The sequence below is a fragment of the Meriones unguiculatus genome, chromosome 14 (genome assembly GCF_030254825.1).
Source record: "Meriones unguiculatus strain TT.TT164.6M chromosome 14, Bangor_MerUng_6.1, whole genome shotgun sequence".
Taxonomy (NCBI): domain Eukaryota; kingdom Metazoa; phylum Chordata; class Mammalia; order Rodentia; family Muridae; genus Meriones; species Meriones unguiculatus.
The window spans coordinates 73,299,759-73,318,382 of NC_083361.1; the positions used below are offsets into that span (position 1 = coordinate 73,299,759).

The 18,624-nt window shown below is 37.0% G+C and overlaps 1 protein-coding gene across 2 annotated transcripts in view; it reads left to right on the plus strand.

Annotated features, from left to right (window-relative positions):
• Nucleotides 1–18,624, plus strand: part of Nox4 (NADPH oxidase 4) — a 147,336-nt gene that overhangs the window by 118,498 nt on the left and 10,214 nt on the right. For both annotated transcript variants that reach the window (XM_060367489.1, XM_060367490.1), the window contains exons 14-17: nucleotides 764–883; nucleotides 2,990–3,098; nucleotides 5,359–5,427; nucleotides 8,084–8,184. In XM_060367489.1, coding sequence (XP_060223472.1) covers nucleotides 764–883; nucleotides 2,990–3,098; nucleotides 5,359–5,427; nucleotides 8,084–8,184 — 399 coding nt within the window. The remainder of the gene's footprint in view (nucleotides 1–763; nucleotides 884–2,989; nucleotides 3,099–5,358; nucleotides 5,428–8,083; nucleotides 8,185–18,624) is intronic.

An 18,624-nucleotide genomic window follows, 5' to 3' on the forward strand; every position in this document is an offset into this window, starting at 1 on the left:
GGATGCAGTGAGAAAGATGAAGTGGAAGAGAGTCACAGCATCCAAGTGAGATGGCTTCTTACCTCTGCCAAAATTGCCACACAGTCAAAACAGATGAATGGAATCTGAGAAATGTGTTTTGGCTAGACATTTGCTTCCCTGAATAAAATTAATGTTCTGCTACTAAGAAAAGAAGGATGGATTTGAAGTGGATAATTCCCCATTTCTGTTTTCAGTAAGGGATGGTTGTGTATTCCACACATGCGCGCGCGCGCACACACACACACACACACACACACACACACACACACACACTTATAAGAACACAGAGAGTAGGGACAATTTCCTTTGTGATTTCTTCAGTACTTCGTATACTTGCAAGAGAAGGAACAACATTAGATGACTGTCTTCCTGCTATTTTCTGTTCCCAAAGTGCATATGTGAGTAAATATGTCTGCTGGAGTATTTTCTCCTGAAAGATAAACTATCAGCTTTCAACATAGTGAGCTTACTAGCATTTTAATTTTGTCAGTTACCACAGTGGGATATCATCAAAGCTTTAACATATCGCTCTCACTATACTTACCTAAACTTTTAGTTAACTTAAAAATAGAAGGAAGTTTTTATTTTACTATCAACAGTTCAAAACAAATTGCTTATTCCTCCAGACTACAAGAAACAATAAGATAAGACCGAAGCTATCACTATGCATAGATTTTGAATTCAGTGTGGGTGTTAGAAAAAATTAACTTATTTTTTCAAACCTTGTCTGCCTTCTCTATAGGTTGTACGTTGATGGTCCATTTGGAAGCCCATTTGAGGAGTCACTGAACTATGAAGTTAGCTTCTGCGTGGCTGGAGGCATTGGGGTCACTCCATTTGCATCAATACTAAACACTCTGCTGTATGTCATCTTGGTACATTTTATTACTCCAAATAGAGATATGCTAATATTCAAGCACATATAGGTTACATATGAAGTGGTTATTTACAGAGTTTTCTCACTTACTCTTTAAGAAATTCCATTTTCTAATTGGTGAAGGAAATAATTCAGTAACCCTCAATATATAGTTTGTTGCTCCCAGCATGCTCCTTGTAAAAAGGAAACCCTTTTCCTATTAATACTTACTCACCTTCAGCCTTTTTTCTTGAGATTCTCCCAGTGCTGTCACTGTTCATTTATTTGGTCAATATTCTGGTGTGCTCTTGTGCCAATTAATTTTTGAGTTATTAGGAATAAAATAATGAACAACAAAAACAACAAAAACTCATACACTCTTTCTACAAAAAGTTCACATTCCATTGGGGCAACTTAGAAATTATGTAGTAAGAACTTAATAAGATGGGTTTTATCTGAAAATATCAAATACAAAGAAAAGATCTCTAAAGATCAGAGAATATTTTAGTAGAGGGAGTCGGAAAGGAAACAGACTTGTAGAGAAAAGTCTTGAAATGTCATCTTCCGCATGACACAGAACCATTGCAGTCATGCCTCCTCTGGGTCTGCAGATGAATGAGCACAGCAGCAGTCAGACATGAATAGAGAGAGGCTCTGGTGGTCCCACCCTTCATTGCCAAACTACATGCTGCTGATAGACATGGGGATAGGGAGACTCATTGCTGCAATTTTAAGATCACTGATGACCCCACCACACTGATGATTAGTTCAATCTTGTGATCACGTGGCCTTGGGTTAAATAAACAGGTCACAGATCAAAACCAAAAGTCATGAATCTGGGAAAGAGATTAACAGGGAAGTAGCAGGATAAGCTTATGGTGATGGAGGGAGAGAAGATAGGATTGGGGTGGAGAATAATCAGGATGCATTATGTATATGTTTGAAAGAAATTAATAAAAGAAAAAATTATAAGTTAGTAAAGGGTGAATAAATTATAGAAACAAATGTCTGGGTGATTGTAAGAATATGTTTGTGGAATGCTTTTATGAGAAGATGATGAATACTTCATCACTTCATTTCTCCATTTATGAGCAAATTTGCAACAGACTGAAGAAAAGAAATGTCAAAGTTGAGACTGCCCAATTGGGAAATACTCTCAGCATTTTAATTCCAAGATTATAAACTTAAGTCAATTCATTACAATAAAAACACAAAGTGACAGTAAGAAGGTGTTCCCAGATCGTTTCCATTCACTTCTCAAGTAGACAAAATTTATACTAAAATGTTTGAGGAAGTAGTAAAAGAGAAAAAGAAATAAAACACTCTTTTGGCTTAGTTGAGAGGATCATGAGTTTAAGACAAACTTGGGCTACAATAGCTAGGCCTTGTCTAAAAAAACAAAAAAGAAATTAATGATAATTTTGAATATTTTATTTCATTTTCAAAATTATATTAGATATGATTTGGAAACATGTTGCAGACTCTTACAAAAATAATCATGTTCCAATCCAGAAATCATTTGTTTCTGACAACACATTACAAGTTATTTTGATACTTAGTATTATTTAAAAAGGAACATTTTTTTTAACCTCAAGTCTACCTCACAGTCATAAGTAGGCATCCAGACTTGGAACCAAAAGTGACTGGAAGATATTACATAGTTTGTGGTTGTGAAATCTCGCTTAAATGATTATTAAGAATGGGATAAACAACCAAGTTTCTGGAATGGTTTTGCCTAAAAGTGAGGGCAAGAACAAATGACCTTTTGATCCCTGCACAAAGATACAGTTCACTGAAATTGAGAACTTGTTTTTCTGAGACTCATGAGCTAATGTTTTCTGATTCAAGAGTTCAGTTTATGGTCATGAAGTTGAAACAGGTGACGTGTGTATAATACTGACAAATATAGTAGTTGATGACATCATAGTCTGTATTGTGTGTACCATATTTATTTGAGAGTAATGGTAAATGCTGGCATAAAATTGGCTGAGTTTGGGGTTTATTTGTTTTTTCTTATTGGTTCCTCATGAATGAAAAGCAACTGTTCAAGATAGGTGGATTTTGCATTGTTTATCCAATTATAGTCACAGCTTCATTACATTGATTTTAAAGGGATGACTGGAAACCATACAAGCTAAGAAGACTGTACTTTATCTGGGTATGCAGAGACATCCAGTCATTCCAGTGGTTTGCAGATTTGCTCTGTATGTTGCATAATAAGGTAATATCAAGGTGGCTATTATTTTTTTAGTTTTATCATTTCTGAAACTGTATTTATTTTCATATTTTAAAAGCAAGAAATGCTCACTATAGAAAAAAAAAGATCTCTTAAATCTAAAACCAGAGGTAACATCTAATAAAAATAAATGCATGTTTCAGATGTTTGGTTAATGTATGTGTGTTTCTATGACAGACTTTAACACTCACTTCTCCACTTTCACATAATGTTTATACACATGACTAGAGGTGATGAGAGAAAAGAGACAAAGGGACTTTCACAGTTACCACAGTATCTTCTAAGCTCTGTCGTAATAAATTTGCCCCATATTATTTTTTAATATTATAGTCATCAGGTTTCTTGATTTACTATACAGTATTAAAAATAAAAAGCTTTTTAAATTTCTTACCCATAAATAATAGTATGCATTCTTCACCTGTACTACCTGTAATACTTTGTATTCATGTATATCTATATTTATTAAATTAAATAATTAAAGCCCATACAACTATTACACATGTGAAATACATGCTACAAATAGTTTCAAGTAAAACTAGTAATGTAATATCTGTTATTAATTTACCTGCCAAGTGTGTGTCACTGGAATTATGAAAGTTCTAGCATATCATTTATATTTTTCCTCAATTTTTTAAACTTAATTGCTACATCTTAAATATTGTTTTTCTAGGGGCGAGAATAGAATCAATTCAATATCTCTACTAATGTGGAGAATCCTTGACTCATTGTATCTAATTCACTTACCAGTTCCTCATTGTTGGCTACTTTGTAAAAAAAGCTTCAGTGATTACTCACATGCTTTGCTGCAACATTTTGTTTTCTTCACGGAACTAGTCATTTTATCATCAGCAAATGTTATTAACTGTCTGCTGTGAATTAGTATATGCCTTAGGATCTAATGATATAGACAACTAAACCAGAATGTATAACGGATGTCTGATTATGAGATCAACTTGAGCCAAAAAGAAAAAGGAAATAGAAATATATCAGTGTTATCAACAGAGGGTCTGTTTACTTAAGGAGTGTCTTCAGGAGTGTCCACCAATCCAGATGCTGTTGGGATAGAGTCTTGGGTGGATTGGCTAGTCAAGCGTCTTTAGATCAAATTCAAGACAGTGAACCTAACTTTCCAAGAAGTGCTCTGATGCCGTCATATGCTTAGTGCAACGGAAAAACAGGAGGAAGGTGTGTAGCAAAATAAGAAAAGGTAAGAGGTGCAGCTAGAGAGTGGTATGCATGTGCACATACACAGGGGTGTGTGTACATGTGGGTTGCATGCATGCATATGTGTAGTGTTCTAGGCAAGGTAGATTGCAGAAGGCTTGTAGACTTAATATTAGAAAAAAAGAGTTTTGAATACATACGTAGTATTATAGAAGATATGGACTTGTTCACAGGTGTTCCTAGAATTATTCGCAACCTCTTAAACGTGCAAACACCACATGTATGCCTGATGTCACAACAAAATACAGTGCATTTGTATAATAAAATCATTTAAGCTGAAAAAGAATTCTGACACATGCTAAAACATGGGTGAACCTTATAAATACTATGATAATTGAAGTGGTGAATGTAAGACAAATATAAAGGGGCAAATATTTTATAACACCATTTACATTAGGTACTTGGAATAGTTTACTTTGTAGCTAGTTAACGTAGCATAATAGCTTCTGGGTGAGAGAGGGAAAAAAAAGATTATTCTTTTACTTTTTCTAGATTACATCTTTGTAAATGTATTTCTTGTCTCATATTTTTATCTGAGGAAAATCAGCAATGAATGAGTTTGAGGCGAGGGGACATGTCTAATTTTTATTTACTTTCCTATCATGAATATCCTGTATCCCTGTTGTCTCTTCTTTAATGAAAAATTTGTTTATTGATGACTTAAGGCATGGGTGAAAATTTAAGGGGTCTTAGAGAATAAAATAAAGGATGTTTGGGGGGAAACTTCGAGAAATAATACAGTGCCTAGCATGATTTATTGTGTATCTTTACATGCACGCAATGTTTTCTTCTACAATCATCACCACTGTATTTTACCAGTTGATCAGAGCAACTTATGAATGTAAAAACTTGTGCATCTGTCTGTCTATTCACTAATCACCTATCACTTCCCTGCGTACTTTTATTTTATTTTAAATATTTACTGTGATAAGCCAAATTATCTATTGCATTATAGAATCACATATGCTAGGTAGAAACTCTGAGGATTTAAATGAGTCTATTCGTTTTCATGCTTTCTCAGTTTTGGCAAGAAAACAGACCTGACTATGTGAACATCCAGCTGTACCTCAGTCAAACAGATGGGATGCAGGTATGTGGCTGCATGTTATTGTTGATTAAATGAGCCTCTAGGTAATAGAAGATTTACTGTAAGATCCGTGTTGGAAGAAAATTTCTGCAGGAGGTTTCAGCAGAAGTGTCTAAAGGAGAGCCTCTGTCGGGACACCTCCAGGAAACGCGTAGCTTGTCCTTGACAAAACCCTGCAGTGACTTTCAGTTCTCCTCACAGCATGATGAAGTAAACCTTTTGATTCCACCACTCCTCCTTAGAGTTGTTTCAAGTTCTTTGTCTCTGGCGAGACATCAAGCAATACATGAACACAAGGTTGTGATCCTTTTTCCATGGAAGGAAGGGTTTCTATGATGAGAAAAGATACATAATTAAACTTAGATCATCACAGAGGAATCTAGCATAGAAACAGTTATCATGCCTTGTTTTCTGTAAAGAGAGACTATGCTGAGAATTTCCCACACATCATTTTATGTAATCTCAACTAATTGGAGCAATGCCTATGTTTCTGTTTTTTTTTGTTGTTGTTGTTATTAATTACAGTTTATTCACTTTGTTTCCCACCTGTAGCTCCCTCCCTCCTCCTCTCCCAAAACCACTTGCCCTCCCCTCCCTTTTCCCCACCCATGCCACTTCCCCAGTCCACTGATAGGGGAGGTCCCCCTCTCCTTCCTTCTGATCCTAGTCTATCAGGTCTCATCAGGAGTGGCTGCATTGTCTTCCTTTGTGACCTGGTAAGGCTGCACCCTCCTGAGGGGGAGGTGATCAAAGAGCAGGTCAATCATTTCATGTCAGAGACAGTCCCTGTCCCCATTACTATGGAGGCCACTTGAACACTGAGCTGCCATGTGCTATATCTGAGCTATATATCATGGGCTATATATGTATGGTCCTTGGTTGGAGTATTAGTCTCAGAAAAGACCCCTGTGTCCAGATTTTTTGGTTCTGTTGCTCTCCTTGTGGAACTTCTGTCCTCTCCAGGTCTTACTATTTCCTACTTCTTTCATAAGATTCTCTGCACTTTGCCCACATTTCCATGTTTTGATGTGAAACAAACTAATGTTTACAAATATCAAATAGTTGCTTAAGGTGATGAATCTTGGTGCAAATGTTTTTACAGTTCTTTTCTTTTAAACTCTGTGTAGTGTGTGTGTGTGTGTGTGTGTGTGTGTGTGTGTGTGTATCATGTGCAAGTGCACATATGCATTTCCTTCAGAGCTCAGAGTGTAACCTTGGATGTCATCCTTAAGGAAGTTGTCCTCTTTTGAGATAAGTTCTTTAACCTGAAACCCACCTGTTAGGCCAGACTGCCAGGCCAGTGAGCCCCAAGGACCGAGCACTTCACCATTTCTGTGCTGTCATTACAAATGACTGCTACCTCATTCAGCATTTTTATGTGGGTTCTGGGGATTCACGCTAGTCCTTATACATATAAGGCAAGTATTTTACTAAATAAGCACTTCGATTTTTAATTTTATTTTTTCACCATTTATTCATAATACATCCCTATTGAAGCCCTCTTCCTCAACTCCCCCAGTCGCACCCTCCCTCACTCTTCCTCCTACCCCCCTTTTCCCTAGCCCACTAAAAGGGGGAGTTCTCCACTATTGCCAACTGTCCCTACCTTGCTAAGTCTCATCATGACTGCCTGGATAAGCACTTAGATTTTTTTAATGCTTTTTTTCACCATCAATTTTAGTTTTTTTCAAATAAAACATGAATGCTTATCAGTAACATCAAAACTATCCCAATCAATTTTGGAAGCTTTTTGTCACTATTGTACTGTTTTAATTTCATGTTACCACAGTTGTGAAGCAAGAAAATATAATATTTGTTCCTGAAGTAATTGTAAGTAGGGTATAGATAGAATTGTAATGGTACTGAGTGCCTAACTGAAAGTTGGACGCTTTCTCCTCTTGTCATTTCCCTCTGACTGTTCATTCTTAATTAAGTACCAGTGTTTAGTCTTTGCAAGAGAGAGCCCATTAACAGTCACTTGCTAGAGATTTATCTCTGCTATCTTGGGAAATCTTGTTTAGAGTTATTCCTTCCAAATTTATAATGACAATCTGTGTTAATTTACCCATATAATGAGCCTAATGTGACAAGTGTACTTAGGTACAAACATATGTCAATGACAATTATTTCTTAAATTTTTTTTATTTTTGTTTATTACAGTTTACTCACTTTGTATCCCAGCTGTAGCTCCTTCCCTTGCCACCACCCTCCCCAAGAACACCCTCCCTCCCTCTTCTCCTCCCAAGCCCCTTCCCCAGTCCACTGATGGGGGCTTGTCCTGCCCTTCCATCTGACCCTAGCCTAGCAGGTATCATCAGGACTGTCTGCATTGAATGACATTTAATTTTGAATTTACTTAATAGTATGTGAACTGGAGTGTGTTCTTTATCTTATGTTAAATTTATTTTAAAAGTGAAGCAAAGTACTAAAATCTAGGGAAGTCAGAAATGTGTGAAAATGACATTCAAAATAATACTAAATTTTAAAGGAAAAGAAAATGTAAGTGACACTTTCAAATGGTTGTACATCATAGATTTCCATTTTGTTTCTTTATGTCACAGGAATTTGGAAGAAAGATACTAGCCAAAAACTCATGTAAGATAAATGCATTATTTATCCAGAGCTGTGTCTTATAAAGTATGTCCTTCCTTTCTTACAGAAGATAATTGGAGAAAAATATCACACTCTGAATTCTAGACTTTTTATTGGACGTCCTCGGTGGAGGCTTTTGTTTGATGAAATAGCAAAATGTAACAGAGGGTAAGTTATATAACTCAAGAAATTGACATATGGCTGAAGGTCAAATTAGAATGTTTCTGTGTCACCCCATGAAATGTTTAAAGATGAATTGTAAATATGCTTATTGCAGTCACTTGAACATCCAGTTTCAATCAAAAGGTAACGTAAAATAGTTACCACTCTAAAAGCCTAGAACACAGAATAATTAAAAACTGATTTAGTCATAGTTAATTATTTGTGAATTAGACTCACCTACTACCTACATTTAAAACTGAATTCACTTTACTATGGATATTTATTTATTTATTTGGTTGTTGTTTTTTTTTTTTCTTTGTTTGTTTGAGTTTTCAGGGAGAGGTCAAGACAGGGTTTCACTGTGTAGCCCTGAGTGTCCTGGAATGGTCTGTGTAAACCAGGCTGACCTCTACCTCAGAGATCCATCCGCCTCTCAAGTGCTGGGATTAGGCGTGTGCTAGCATCACCCAGACTGACATGGCATCTTGTTTATTCTCGTGGTGTATATCAGACAGTCAGGGTAAAATATGTTCGATGGCATTTGTTGGATAGGGAACGTCCTCATTACATCTAACAATAGTTGCATTCAGAAATTACATTTTTAAAATTATTCTCAAATTGAAGATTTCAAAAACCTTTTAACATTAGCTATCCAAATCAAGAGTATTTTAAAGTGCATTTTTTCTTCTTTTTAAATTTATTAATTTATTTATTACAGTTTATTTACTTTGTATCCCAGCTGTAGTCCCCTCCCTAATCCGCTTCCAATCCCACCCTCCCTCCCTCTTCTCTCATACTCCTTCCCCAGTCCCCTGATAGGGGAGATCCTCCTCCCCTTCCATCTGACCCTAGCCTATCAGGTCTCATCAGGACTGGCTGCATTGTCTTCCTCTGTGGCCGGGTAAGGCTGCTCCCTGCTTATGGGGAGGTGATCAAACAGACAGCCACTGAGTTCATGTCAGAGACGGCACATGGGTTCCCTAGTAAAGAACTAGGGAACCCGCCTGGAGACTGAGATGCCATAGGCTAGGGAAATGCAAATCAAAGTGACCCTGAGATTCTACCTTACACCCCTCAGAATGGCTAAGATCAAAAACTCAAGTGACAACACATGCTAGAGAGACAACACATGTGGAGAAAGGGGAACCCCCCTCCATTGCTTGTGGGAATGTAAACTTGTACAAACACTTTGGAAATAAATTTAGCACTTTCTCAGAAAATTAGGAATAGTGATTCCTGAAGATCCAGCTATACCACTCCTAGGCATATATCCAAAATGTGCTCAAGTATACAGCAAGGACATTTGTTCAACCATGTTTGTAGCAGCTTTATTCATAAAAGTCAGAACCTGGAAACAACCCACGTGTCCCTCAACTGTGGAATTGCTACAGAAATCATGGTACATTTACAAAACAGAATACTACTCAGCATTTTTTTCCTTCTTAAACACTATGGTTCTGTAAGAATCTAAGCATAATGGATGTGTCTGTGATCTGAAGAAAAACTGGCAGGAGAAGCATTCACTTTAGGACAGAGACCAGCCAGTCATTTATCATCACTCATTATCATAATGAAGAGCAGTAACTATAAAATACCTACAATGAATTTTAAAACTGTAACCATGAATGTTAAGTTTATACATGAGTTTATTTTTCTGATGTTTCATAAGTTGTATTGAAAATGTTGCAATGTGGACATTTTGCAATTAATTATTCTAAACATATACTAGAATAGAAATATCTTAGCTCCTTGGTCGTAAAAAAACGGTACTTGAATAAGCTTTTGTTTTGTTTTTTAAATTTTTTTTTTCAATGCAGTTTATTCAGGAACAATCCTCGGACCCCGGGGAAAGCCAGCCCACAGCTTAAATAGCCTCTGGGTAGCCAACCCAGGCGTGCCACGGGGGCAATGCAGATAGGTCCACATACATGGAAGCAAGCCAGATCCTCGGCCTTAGCCAAATGTGGAGTTGTTCGTGACAGAGAGCACTCACCATCGGGAAGGTGGAAGGCGGAAACCAGCTCCATCTTTAAGGCATAGCATTCTGCAGCTCTCTACAGTTCCCCCTTTTTGTTTTAGACGCATCAGGCAAGAGTAGAGGTCTGATCTCTGATATTAGAAATAAATTGGGACTTAAATTTTTATATTTATTCACTTTACCTGTCTCTCTTCCCAGTCTACCCCTCCTGCAAACCTCTCCCCATTTTTTCCTCTCTTTCTCCTCAGAGAAGGGGAGGCTCCCCCTTCTCTGCCCTAGCTCATCAAGTCGCTGTAGGACTAGGCACATCCTCTCCCATGGAGGCCTCCCAGTTAAGGAAAGGAGAGCTAAAGGCAGGCATCAGAGTCAGAGAGGGCCCCTGCTCTAGTTGTTGAGGAACCCACATGAAGACCCCAAGTTGTCCATCTGCTGCATATGTGCAGGTAGCCTAGGACCAGTCCATGCATGCTCTTTGGTTGGTGGTTCAGTCTCTGTGAGCCCCTATGGGCCCAGGTTAGTTGACTCTGTAGGTCTTGTGGAGGCCTTGATGCCTCTGGCTCCCTCAGTCATTCCCCAAATCTTCAATAGGATTCCTCGAGGTCTCTCTAATGTTCGGCTGTGGATCTCTGGATATGTTCCCATCAACTGCTGGGTGAAGCCTCTCAGAGGAGTTATGCTAGGCTCCTGTCTACTAGCATAGAAAAGTAAAATTAACAGTGTCAGGGATTGGTTCTCTCCCATGGGATGGGTCTCAAGTAGGGCCAATCTTTGATCGCCATTCCCTCAATCTTTACCCCACTGTATAGTCTAAAGGAGGTATCTATTTCAGTAGGCTCTTTATCCTTCATTGTCCCCCCATAGACTTCCTGAAATTCCTCTATCCTAGGTCTATGGAAAATTCCAGAGATGCCCCCCACCTTTGATTTCTGTTCTCTCACCAGACACCCTGCAACCCCTGCTCCTAATCCCTGCCCCTGCTCTCTTCCCCATTCCCTCTCCTACCCAGTTCCCTCCATCCATCCACCTCCAATGCCTATGATATTTCCCCTTCTGAGTGAGATGCTAGCATCCTCCCTTGGACCCTTCATGTTACATAGCATCTTTGAGTGTGGATTGTAGCATGGTTATACTGTGCTTTATAGATAATATTCACTTACAAGTGAGTCTCTACCATGCATGTCTTGTGGGGTTTGGGTTACCAGAGTCAGGATGATCTTTTCTAGTTTGATCCAGTTTTCATGAAATTTCAAGATGCTCTTGTTTTTAATACCTCGGTAACAATCCATGGTGTAAATGTACTATACATTTTAATTTATTCTTTGTTTGAGGGGCATATAGATTGTTTCCAGTTTCTGTCTATTACAAATAAAGCTGCTATGATCATAAGTTGGGCAAGTGCCCTGTAGTATAGTGGGCATTTTTTGGACATATGGAGTAGTATAGCTAGGTCATAAGATAGAACTCTTCTTCTTTTTTTCTTTTTTTGAAAAGTCCAGATTGAGTTCCACAGTGATTGTAAAAGTTTGCACTCCCACCATCAATGGAAAAATGTTCCCCTTTCTCCACATCCTTGCCAGCATGTACTATCACTTGAGTTTTTAATCATAGCCATCCTGTCTGGTGTAAGATGGAATCTCAGGGTTATTTTGATTTGCATTTCCCTGATGACTAAGGATGCTGAACATTTCTTTAAGTATTTCTTGGCCATTTGAGATTCATCTGTTGAGAATTCTTTGATTAGCTTTGCTCCCCATTTTTAGTTACTTGTTTTCTAACTTCTTAAGTTATTTATATATTTTGGATAATAGCTCTGTCGGATGTATGGTTGGTGAAGATCTTTGCCTTACAGAAGCTTTTCAGTTTTATGAGGTCCCATTTTTTAATTGCTGATCTTAGAGTTTGAGCTGTTGGTGTTCAGGAAGTTGTTTCCTCTGCCAGTGATTTCAAGGCTGTTCACCCCTCTCTCTTCTATTAGAGTTAGAGTATCTGGTTTTATGTTGAGGTCTTTGATCCACTTAAACTTGAGTTTTGTGCGTGGTGGTAAATATGGATCTATTTTGGGGGCTGGAGAGATGGCTCAGCGGTTAAGAGCACTGGCTGCTCTTCCAAAGGTCCTGAGTTGAATTCCCAGAAACCACATGATGGTTCACAACCATCTAAACTGGAATCTGATGCCCTATTCTGGCATCTCTGTGTGCATGCAGATAGAGCACTCAGACTCTAAATAAATAAAATCTTAACTTGGAAAGGGGCATGGTAGAGATGAGGGAGGGAGGGAGGGACTGGGAGGGAATGAGGGATCGGGACATGGCTGGGATACAGAGTTAATAAAATGTAACTGATAAAAAAAGAAAAAAGAAAAAAAAACAGTTAAATATGGATCTATTTTCATTCTTCTGCATACAGATGTCCAGTAAGACCAGCACTATTTGTTAAAGAGGTTTTCTTTTTTTCACTGTGTGATTTTGGCAAAATTTTATCAAAATTCAAGTGTCCATAGGTGTGTGAATTTATTTCTGGGTCTTCTATTTGATTCTATTGATCAGATCAGACTACCTGTTTCTGTACCAATGCAATGCAGTTTTTATTACTATTTCTCTTTAGTACAGCTTGAAATCAGGGATGGTGAAACCTGCAGAAGTTCTTTTATTGTACATGATTGTTTTTGGTATTCTGGGTTTGTTTTGTTTTGTTTTCATATAAAGTTGAGACTTGTTCTTTCAAGTTCTATAAAGAATTGTGTTGATATTTTTACGGGAATTGCATTGGATCTGTAGATTGTTTCTGGTAAGGTGACAGAAGAAGCTCTTGTTTAGCAATTGGACTTTGTCCATCATTTTTTTCTTAAACTGGAATTGCTATTAACTTATTGAATTCTCCCAGAATCCAATATATTTTCACACCTGAAAAAGTTGTACTTTCATTCCTAAATTGCTATTACTTCTTCATCAAACATGCACATAAATTAATTTTATTTTAAAATATGAGTAACTTGTTCACAGGTTAATATTTTTTCATACAACTTTTTTTTTAACCATTGCAATTTACTAATGTGGCATAGACATGTTTGAAGATATGTATCATTGGGGAGATTCACCTTTGTGAAAGCATCACTTAGCACATACTTGCATATTATTATACATGGTTCACAGTGCATTCTATTTCTTTATACCAACTTTACCACATACTCAAGTGTAATGTGCTGTATTTACGTATTAATGATAGCCACAGCATCATTAGGTGAGGGGAACTTTTAGTTTTGTTTTCATGTTATGGGACCACAATCATATGTTTGATCAAGCTTTGATTGAAATGTCATTTGGTTGATGAATGCAGTCAAATAATTCATATTTCTAAAAATACATTTTGATATGTACAGAGGGTAAACAAATAAACGTGCTTAAAATATATAACATCTCTCTCTCTCTCTCTCTCTATATATATATATATATATAGTATTCTGATTGCTTAGATAGACATGGAATACAGTCCAGTATTCCTAATGCTATAATGAATGATGCAATATAACTTTAAATAAAGCACAAGAGAAAATAATGCAGCCACAAACATAGTAAACCAGATATGTCTGAAGCTGCTGCTGTTTTACAGTAAATCTTTTTATGTAAGTAGACGAAATACACTCTAAAATAACTAAATGCATAGTATAATAAATATATAAACCTAGTAGCAACATGGTACTTTATCATCAAGTATTATATATCATGCATAATAATTTTCATCACCAAGAACTTTTTAGTTCTGTTTTCATGTTATAGGACCAGAATGTTAGTTGTGATCAATCTTGATGGAAGTTTCATTATGTGCTGCATAAAAGTAGATGAAAATTTTGTAATTTTAGAAATGCATTCTGATATATACAGAGGGTGTTGATACTAAATACATAGAAGAGCTTGTTAGGGTATGAATTTTAAAGAGGATCTCCAAGCCTTGAACTCACGGATGATAAAATGCATTGAAAAGATCACTAACTCAATGTGGCCTCTAACTTCATCCTCAGAGATTTTCTTTCAGAAGTTATAAACTTGAAGTCAAAGGAGCCAAACATAAAGAATTAAAGGTGGTTCAGGTTGAGGCAAGCTTAAAATTACTTCAGGTGCTTTGCTCTTTCTTTGATGAAATACGCTTGTTTAGAGAGAATAATTATTATTTCAAAATGGAGAAACTCTGCAGTATTCAGTTTCCTAGTAAAGGTGAACAACAACAAAAAAATATCTCAGCACAGTTTTTTATATATCATTTTCCCATTTTTTTTCCAGTTTCACCTGCCTTAGGTGGGATATTTATGCCCTACTTATCTGACCCTTGGTGTAAACAACACAGACATATTCAACATTGTTATTTTCTGAGTTCTGGAAAACATTACTTTTGTTTTCCATACCACATTGCTGACAACTTAATCAGTTTCCTTAGCACAAATCTGAATACAAAATCCAATGCACTGGCTCTCTTACAACAAATCAGTTCGGGATTATCAGTTCTTCCACGAGTTTCTGGGAATTAACTATTTGTCATAAAGTTTATATATTTTTTAAATTTTCTTCACAGATGATTTACTAAAAATAAAACAAAAGTAGAATTTATTTCCCTTTTGGTTCATCCATTAGTTCTTTTTTTTTACTTTTTAACAATTTATTTATATTTTTATAAATTACAGTTTATTCACTTTGTATCCGTGCCTAGCCACCTCCCTCATCCCCTTCCAATCCTACTCTCCCTCTTCTCCTCCCATGCCCCTCCCCAAGTCCACTGATAGAGGAGGACCTCCTCCTGTTCCCTCTGACCCTAGCCTATCAAGTCTCATCAGGACTGGCTGCATTGTCTTTCTCTGTGCCTGGTAAGGCTGCTCCCTCATCAGGGAGACTGAGCCAGCCCCTGTTCCCCTTACTGGGGAAAACCACTTGGAGACTGAGCTGCTATTATGAATAAAACTGCTGCGAACATGGTTGACCAAATGTTCTTGTTGTATACTTGAGCATATTTTGGATATATGCCTGGGAGTTGTATAGCTGGATCTTGAGGTAGCACTCTTCCAAATTTTCTGAGAAAGAGACAGATTGATTTCTAAAGTGGTTGTATAAGTTTGCACTCCCACCAGCAATGGAGGAGGATTCCTATTTCTCAACATCCTCTCCAGCATGTGTTGTCACTTGAGTTTTAAGAAATTAGACACCAACAAACCAAATAATCCAATAAAAAAAATTGTGGTACAGAGCTAAGCAGAGAATTCTCAACAAAGGAATATAGAATGGCAGAGAAACACTTTAAGAAATGCTCAACATCCTTAGTCAATAGGGAAATGCAAATCAAAACAACCCTGAGAATCCACCTTACACCTATCAGAATGGATAAGATCAAAAACTCAAGTGATAACACATGATGAATTGATATCTTAGAAATTGCCAATAGGACAATAAGTACTACATAAATAGAAACTTTCATTTAAGATAAAACATTTGGTTAATCTCATGCATATAAGTCACTGAAACAAAATAAACATAAAGATAACAAGCATATACATTTAGCTTTTTAACACTGTATGTTGGGCAGATATTTTTCAATTTCAGAAAAAAGTTAATTTATTAAGCCAGTGGCATCCACTTAGTATATGATACAGATTGTACATTTATAATCTGTGTCTCAGAGTGGGGAGCTACTATTTTGTTGTTGTGAATTATTAAATAAGCTTTGAGTTCCTGTGTGAATATCTTTGTACTCACAAAGCTTTTGTGAATAGCTTTTGGTCATTTTGATACTAAGTAGGGCCATCGAGGTCAAGAAAGCCTCAGCTGAGTAAATGCCTTCATAATATTGGCTCACAGGCAAGTCTGTGGCAGCATTTTCTTGACTAGTAGTTGATATGCCAGACCTATGTGGCCAGTGCCACCCCTGGGCCAGATGGTACTTTGGTGTATAAAAGGTAAGCTAGGCAAACCCTGGAGATCAATTCAGTGAACAGTTTCTGCTTTAATTTCTGACTCCCATTCTGGCCTTGAGTTCTGGCCCCAGTGTCCTTTCATGATGGGCCACAAGCTGTAAGATGACATAAATCTTTTCCTCCCTAAATTTCTTTTGTTCACTATGTTTCTCATAGCAATTGAAAATAAACTAGGGCGGTGTGTAAATCAATGGGTGTACAATAAAGAGACTCTACAGTAGATAATTACTTTTCTATCTTTTAAGATTATTTTTAAAACTTTCTTCAATTTACTTTCAATGATGTTTTTATGTTTGATCATGGACAACCTCCATGATAGTTAATCTTATATTATTATAAAATATGGTTAATATGACCACCTCCACCTTAACTGGAGACATTTAAGTCCCTCTATATCTTTACTGTTAAAAATACTAAAAAATTATTTTTCTGATATGGGAGTAATACAGGCTTTTAAGAAAACATAATTCCTGTCTTAAAAAAAAAAAAAAACAACCCACAGATGTTTATACCCTGCATCAGAATAGAGTCAGCTTTCATCCTGTGGCCTTTTAAAATTCACAAAATGGACTGTATAATCGGAATATATGCTCTGTAAAAAAGACAAATATTTTGAAGTCACTCTGTCTTCATCATTATTTTATTGATGAACCTGCGACCTCCAAATACAGTGACGTTATTGAAAGCTATTCTGGATGAGCTGATTTCAGAAATGAACTGCTCTCTTTTGGTTATGGGTTCAGTGTGCATTTGTAGTTTATAGCTTTCCTCAAATAGAAAGATTAACAGTTTAACATTGCAATTTGTCTCTGAAAGGGTGGGACTTGACAGTAGATGTTGATAGACTCCCAGATGCAGTATTTCAACTCTAACATGATGAAGGAATCCATTACTCTAGTGGTATTTTGTTCTTTCTTGATTTGCTTGTTTGTGTTTCCTTGCACACTAGGGATAGAAGCCAGGCTTTCTCTCTGGATGCTAAACAATTATTAATAATAGTTTTCAGAGCATAATAGGAGAGTCTAACAAATTTTATACCACTTTACCATTTAAGAACATAGAAAGACTAATTATACTAACTCTAACCCAGTTTCCTATTGTTCATAGTATAAATGTATGGTATATTTTAAGCCATAAATATATTTAGTTTACAAAGGAAAATAAGAAAGTATTCAATATTGGTCAAACTTTGAGACCAAGTTTTTTATTTTGCCGCCTCATAGAATTTCCAAGGCAACGACGGCTAAGCAGCTAGGATTAGTGTTCAGATTTGCTCCCGTGTCCTGCACCAAGTTACCGAAAACTCCTGGGCCTGGGCTACAATGACTCTGTGCAAAGAACAAGCTCTCATTATTTAATGCTCACACCCATAATGTACAAAGTCATATTAAGAAATTATGCACTGGCATTTTAAGTGCTTCTGGAATCAGTTTCAATGCCTGCTTTTAGACAGCATTCTCTGCTTAGCAGTTGACTCCACTTATCCTGTCAGTTTTTCTAATTGTGTCACGCTGCATGGAAATATCAAAATTTTTGTACATATGGATTGTTTACTTTTTGGTGTGGTTTGGTTTGCTTTGCTTTGTTTGTTTTGGGTTTTGATTTTTTTGAGGTGAGTAAAAGGTTATGATTTTATTGTCTTCATAACGAAACCAGCTTAGTCCTGGATCACTTGGCCCTTTCTCTTCTTTTTCTTAAATTTAATTCTATTTATTTATTTATTTATTACAATTTATTCACTTTGTATCCCCCACTGTAGCCCCGTCCCTTATCTCCTCCCAGTCCCACCCAACCTCCCTCTTCTCAGTCTATGCCCTTTCCCTGGTCCCCTAATAGGGGAGGTCCTCCTCCCCTTCTATCTGACCTAGCCTATCAGGTCCCATCAAGGCTGGCTGCCTCGTCTTTCTCTGTGGTCTGGCATGGCCACACCACTACAGGAGAAGGTGATCAAAGAGCCAGCCACTGATCCCCTTACTAGGAAACCCACTTGGAGACTGAGCTGCCATAGGCTACATCTGTGTAGGGGTTCTAGGTTATCGCTATGCATGGTCCTTGGTTTGAGTATCCCTCTCTGCAAAGACCCCTGTGCCCAGATTCTTTGGTTCTGTTGGTCTCCTTTTGGAGCTCCTGTCCCCATCCAGGTCTTTCTTTCTCCCCGTTCTTTCATAAGATTCCCTGCACTGTGCCCAGAGTCCAGAGTTTACTGATCATGGCATTATTTTTTCCACACTTCTTTTCTTCTTTTTTTTTACTTTGCATGTTAATCACTACATAATTATCTAGAATATTAAGAGATAAACATAGTATAATCTTCAGAACTGTGTTTTGTAAGATGACTATTTACAGCTATGAATTTCTCTGATACCAGTTTGTATCTCACTTTGGTTGTATTTTCCATTATATAGGTCAAAAACATGTTAATTTTCATGTAACCTTTTCTCTTGTTCTTGCAATGTTTAGAGTTATTCTGATCAACTTCCAAATATGTAGTTTTCTTTTTTTTTTATTTTTT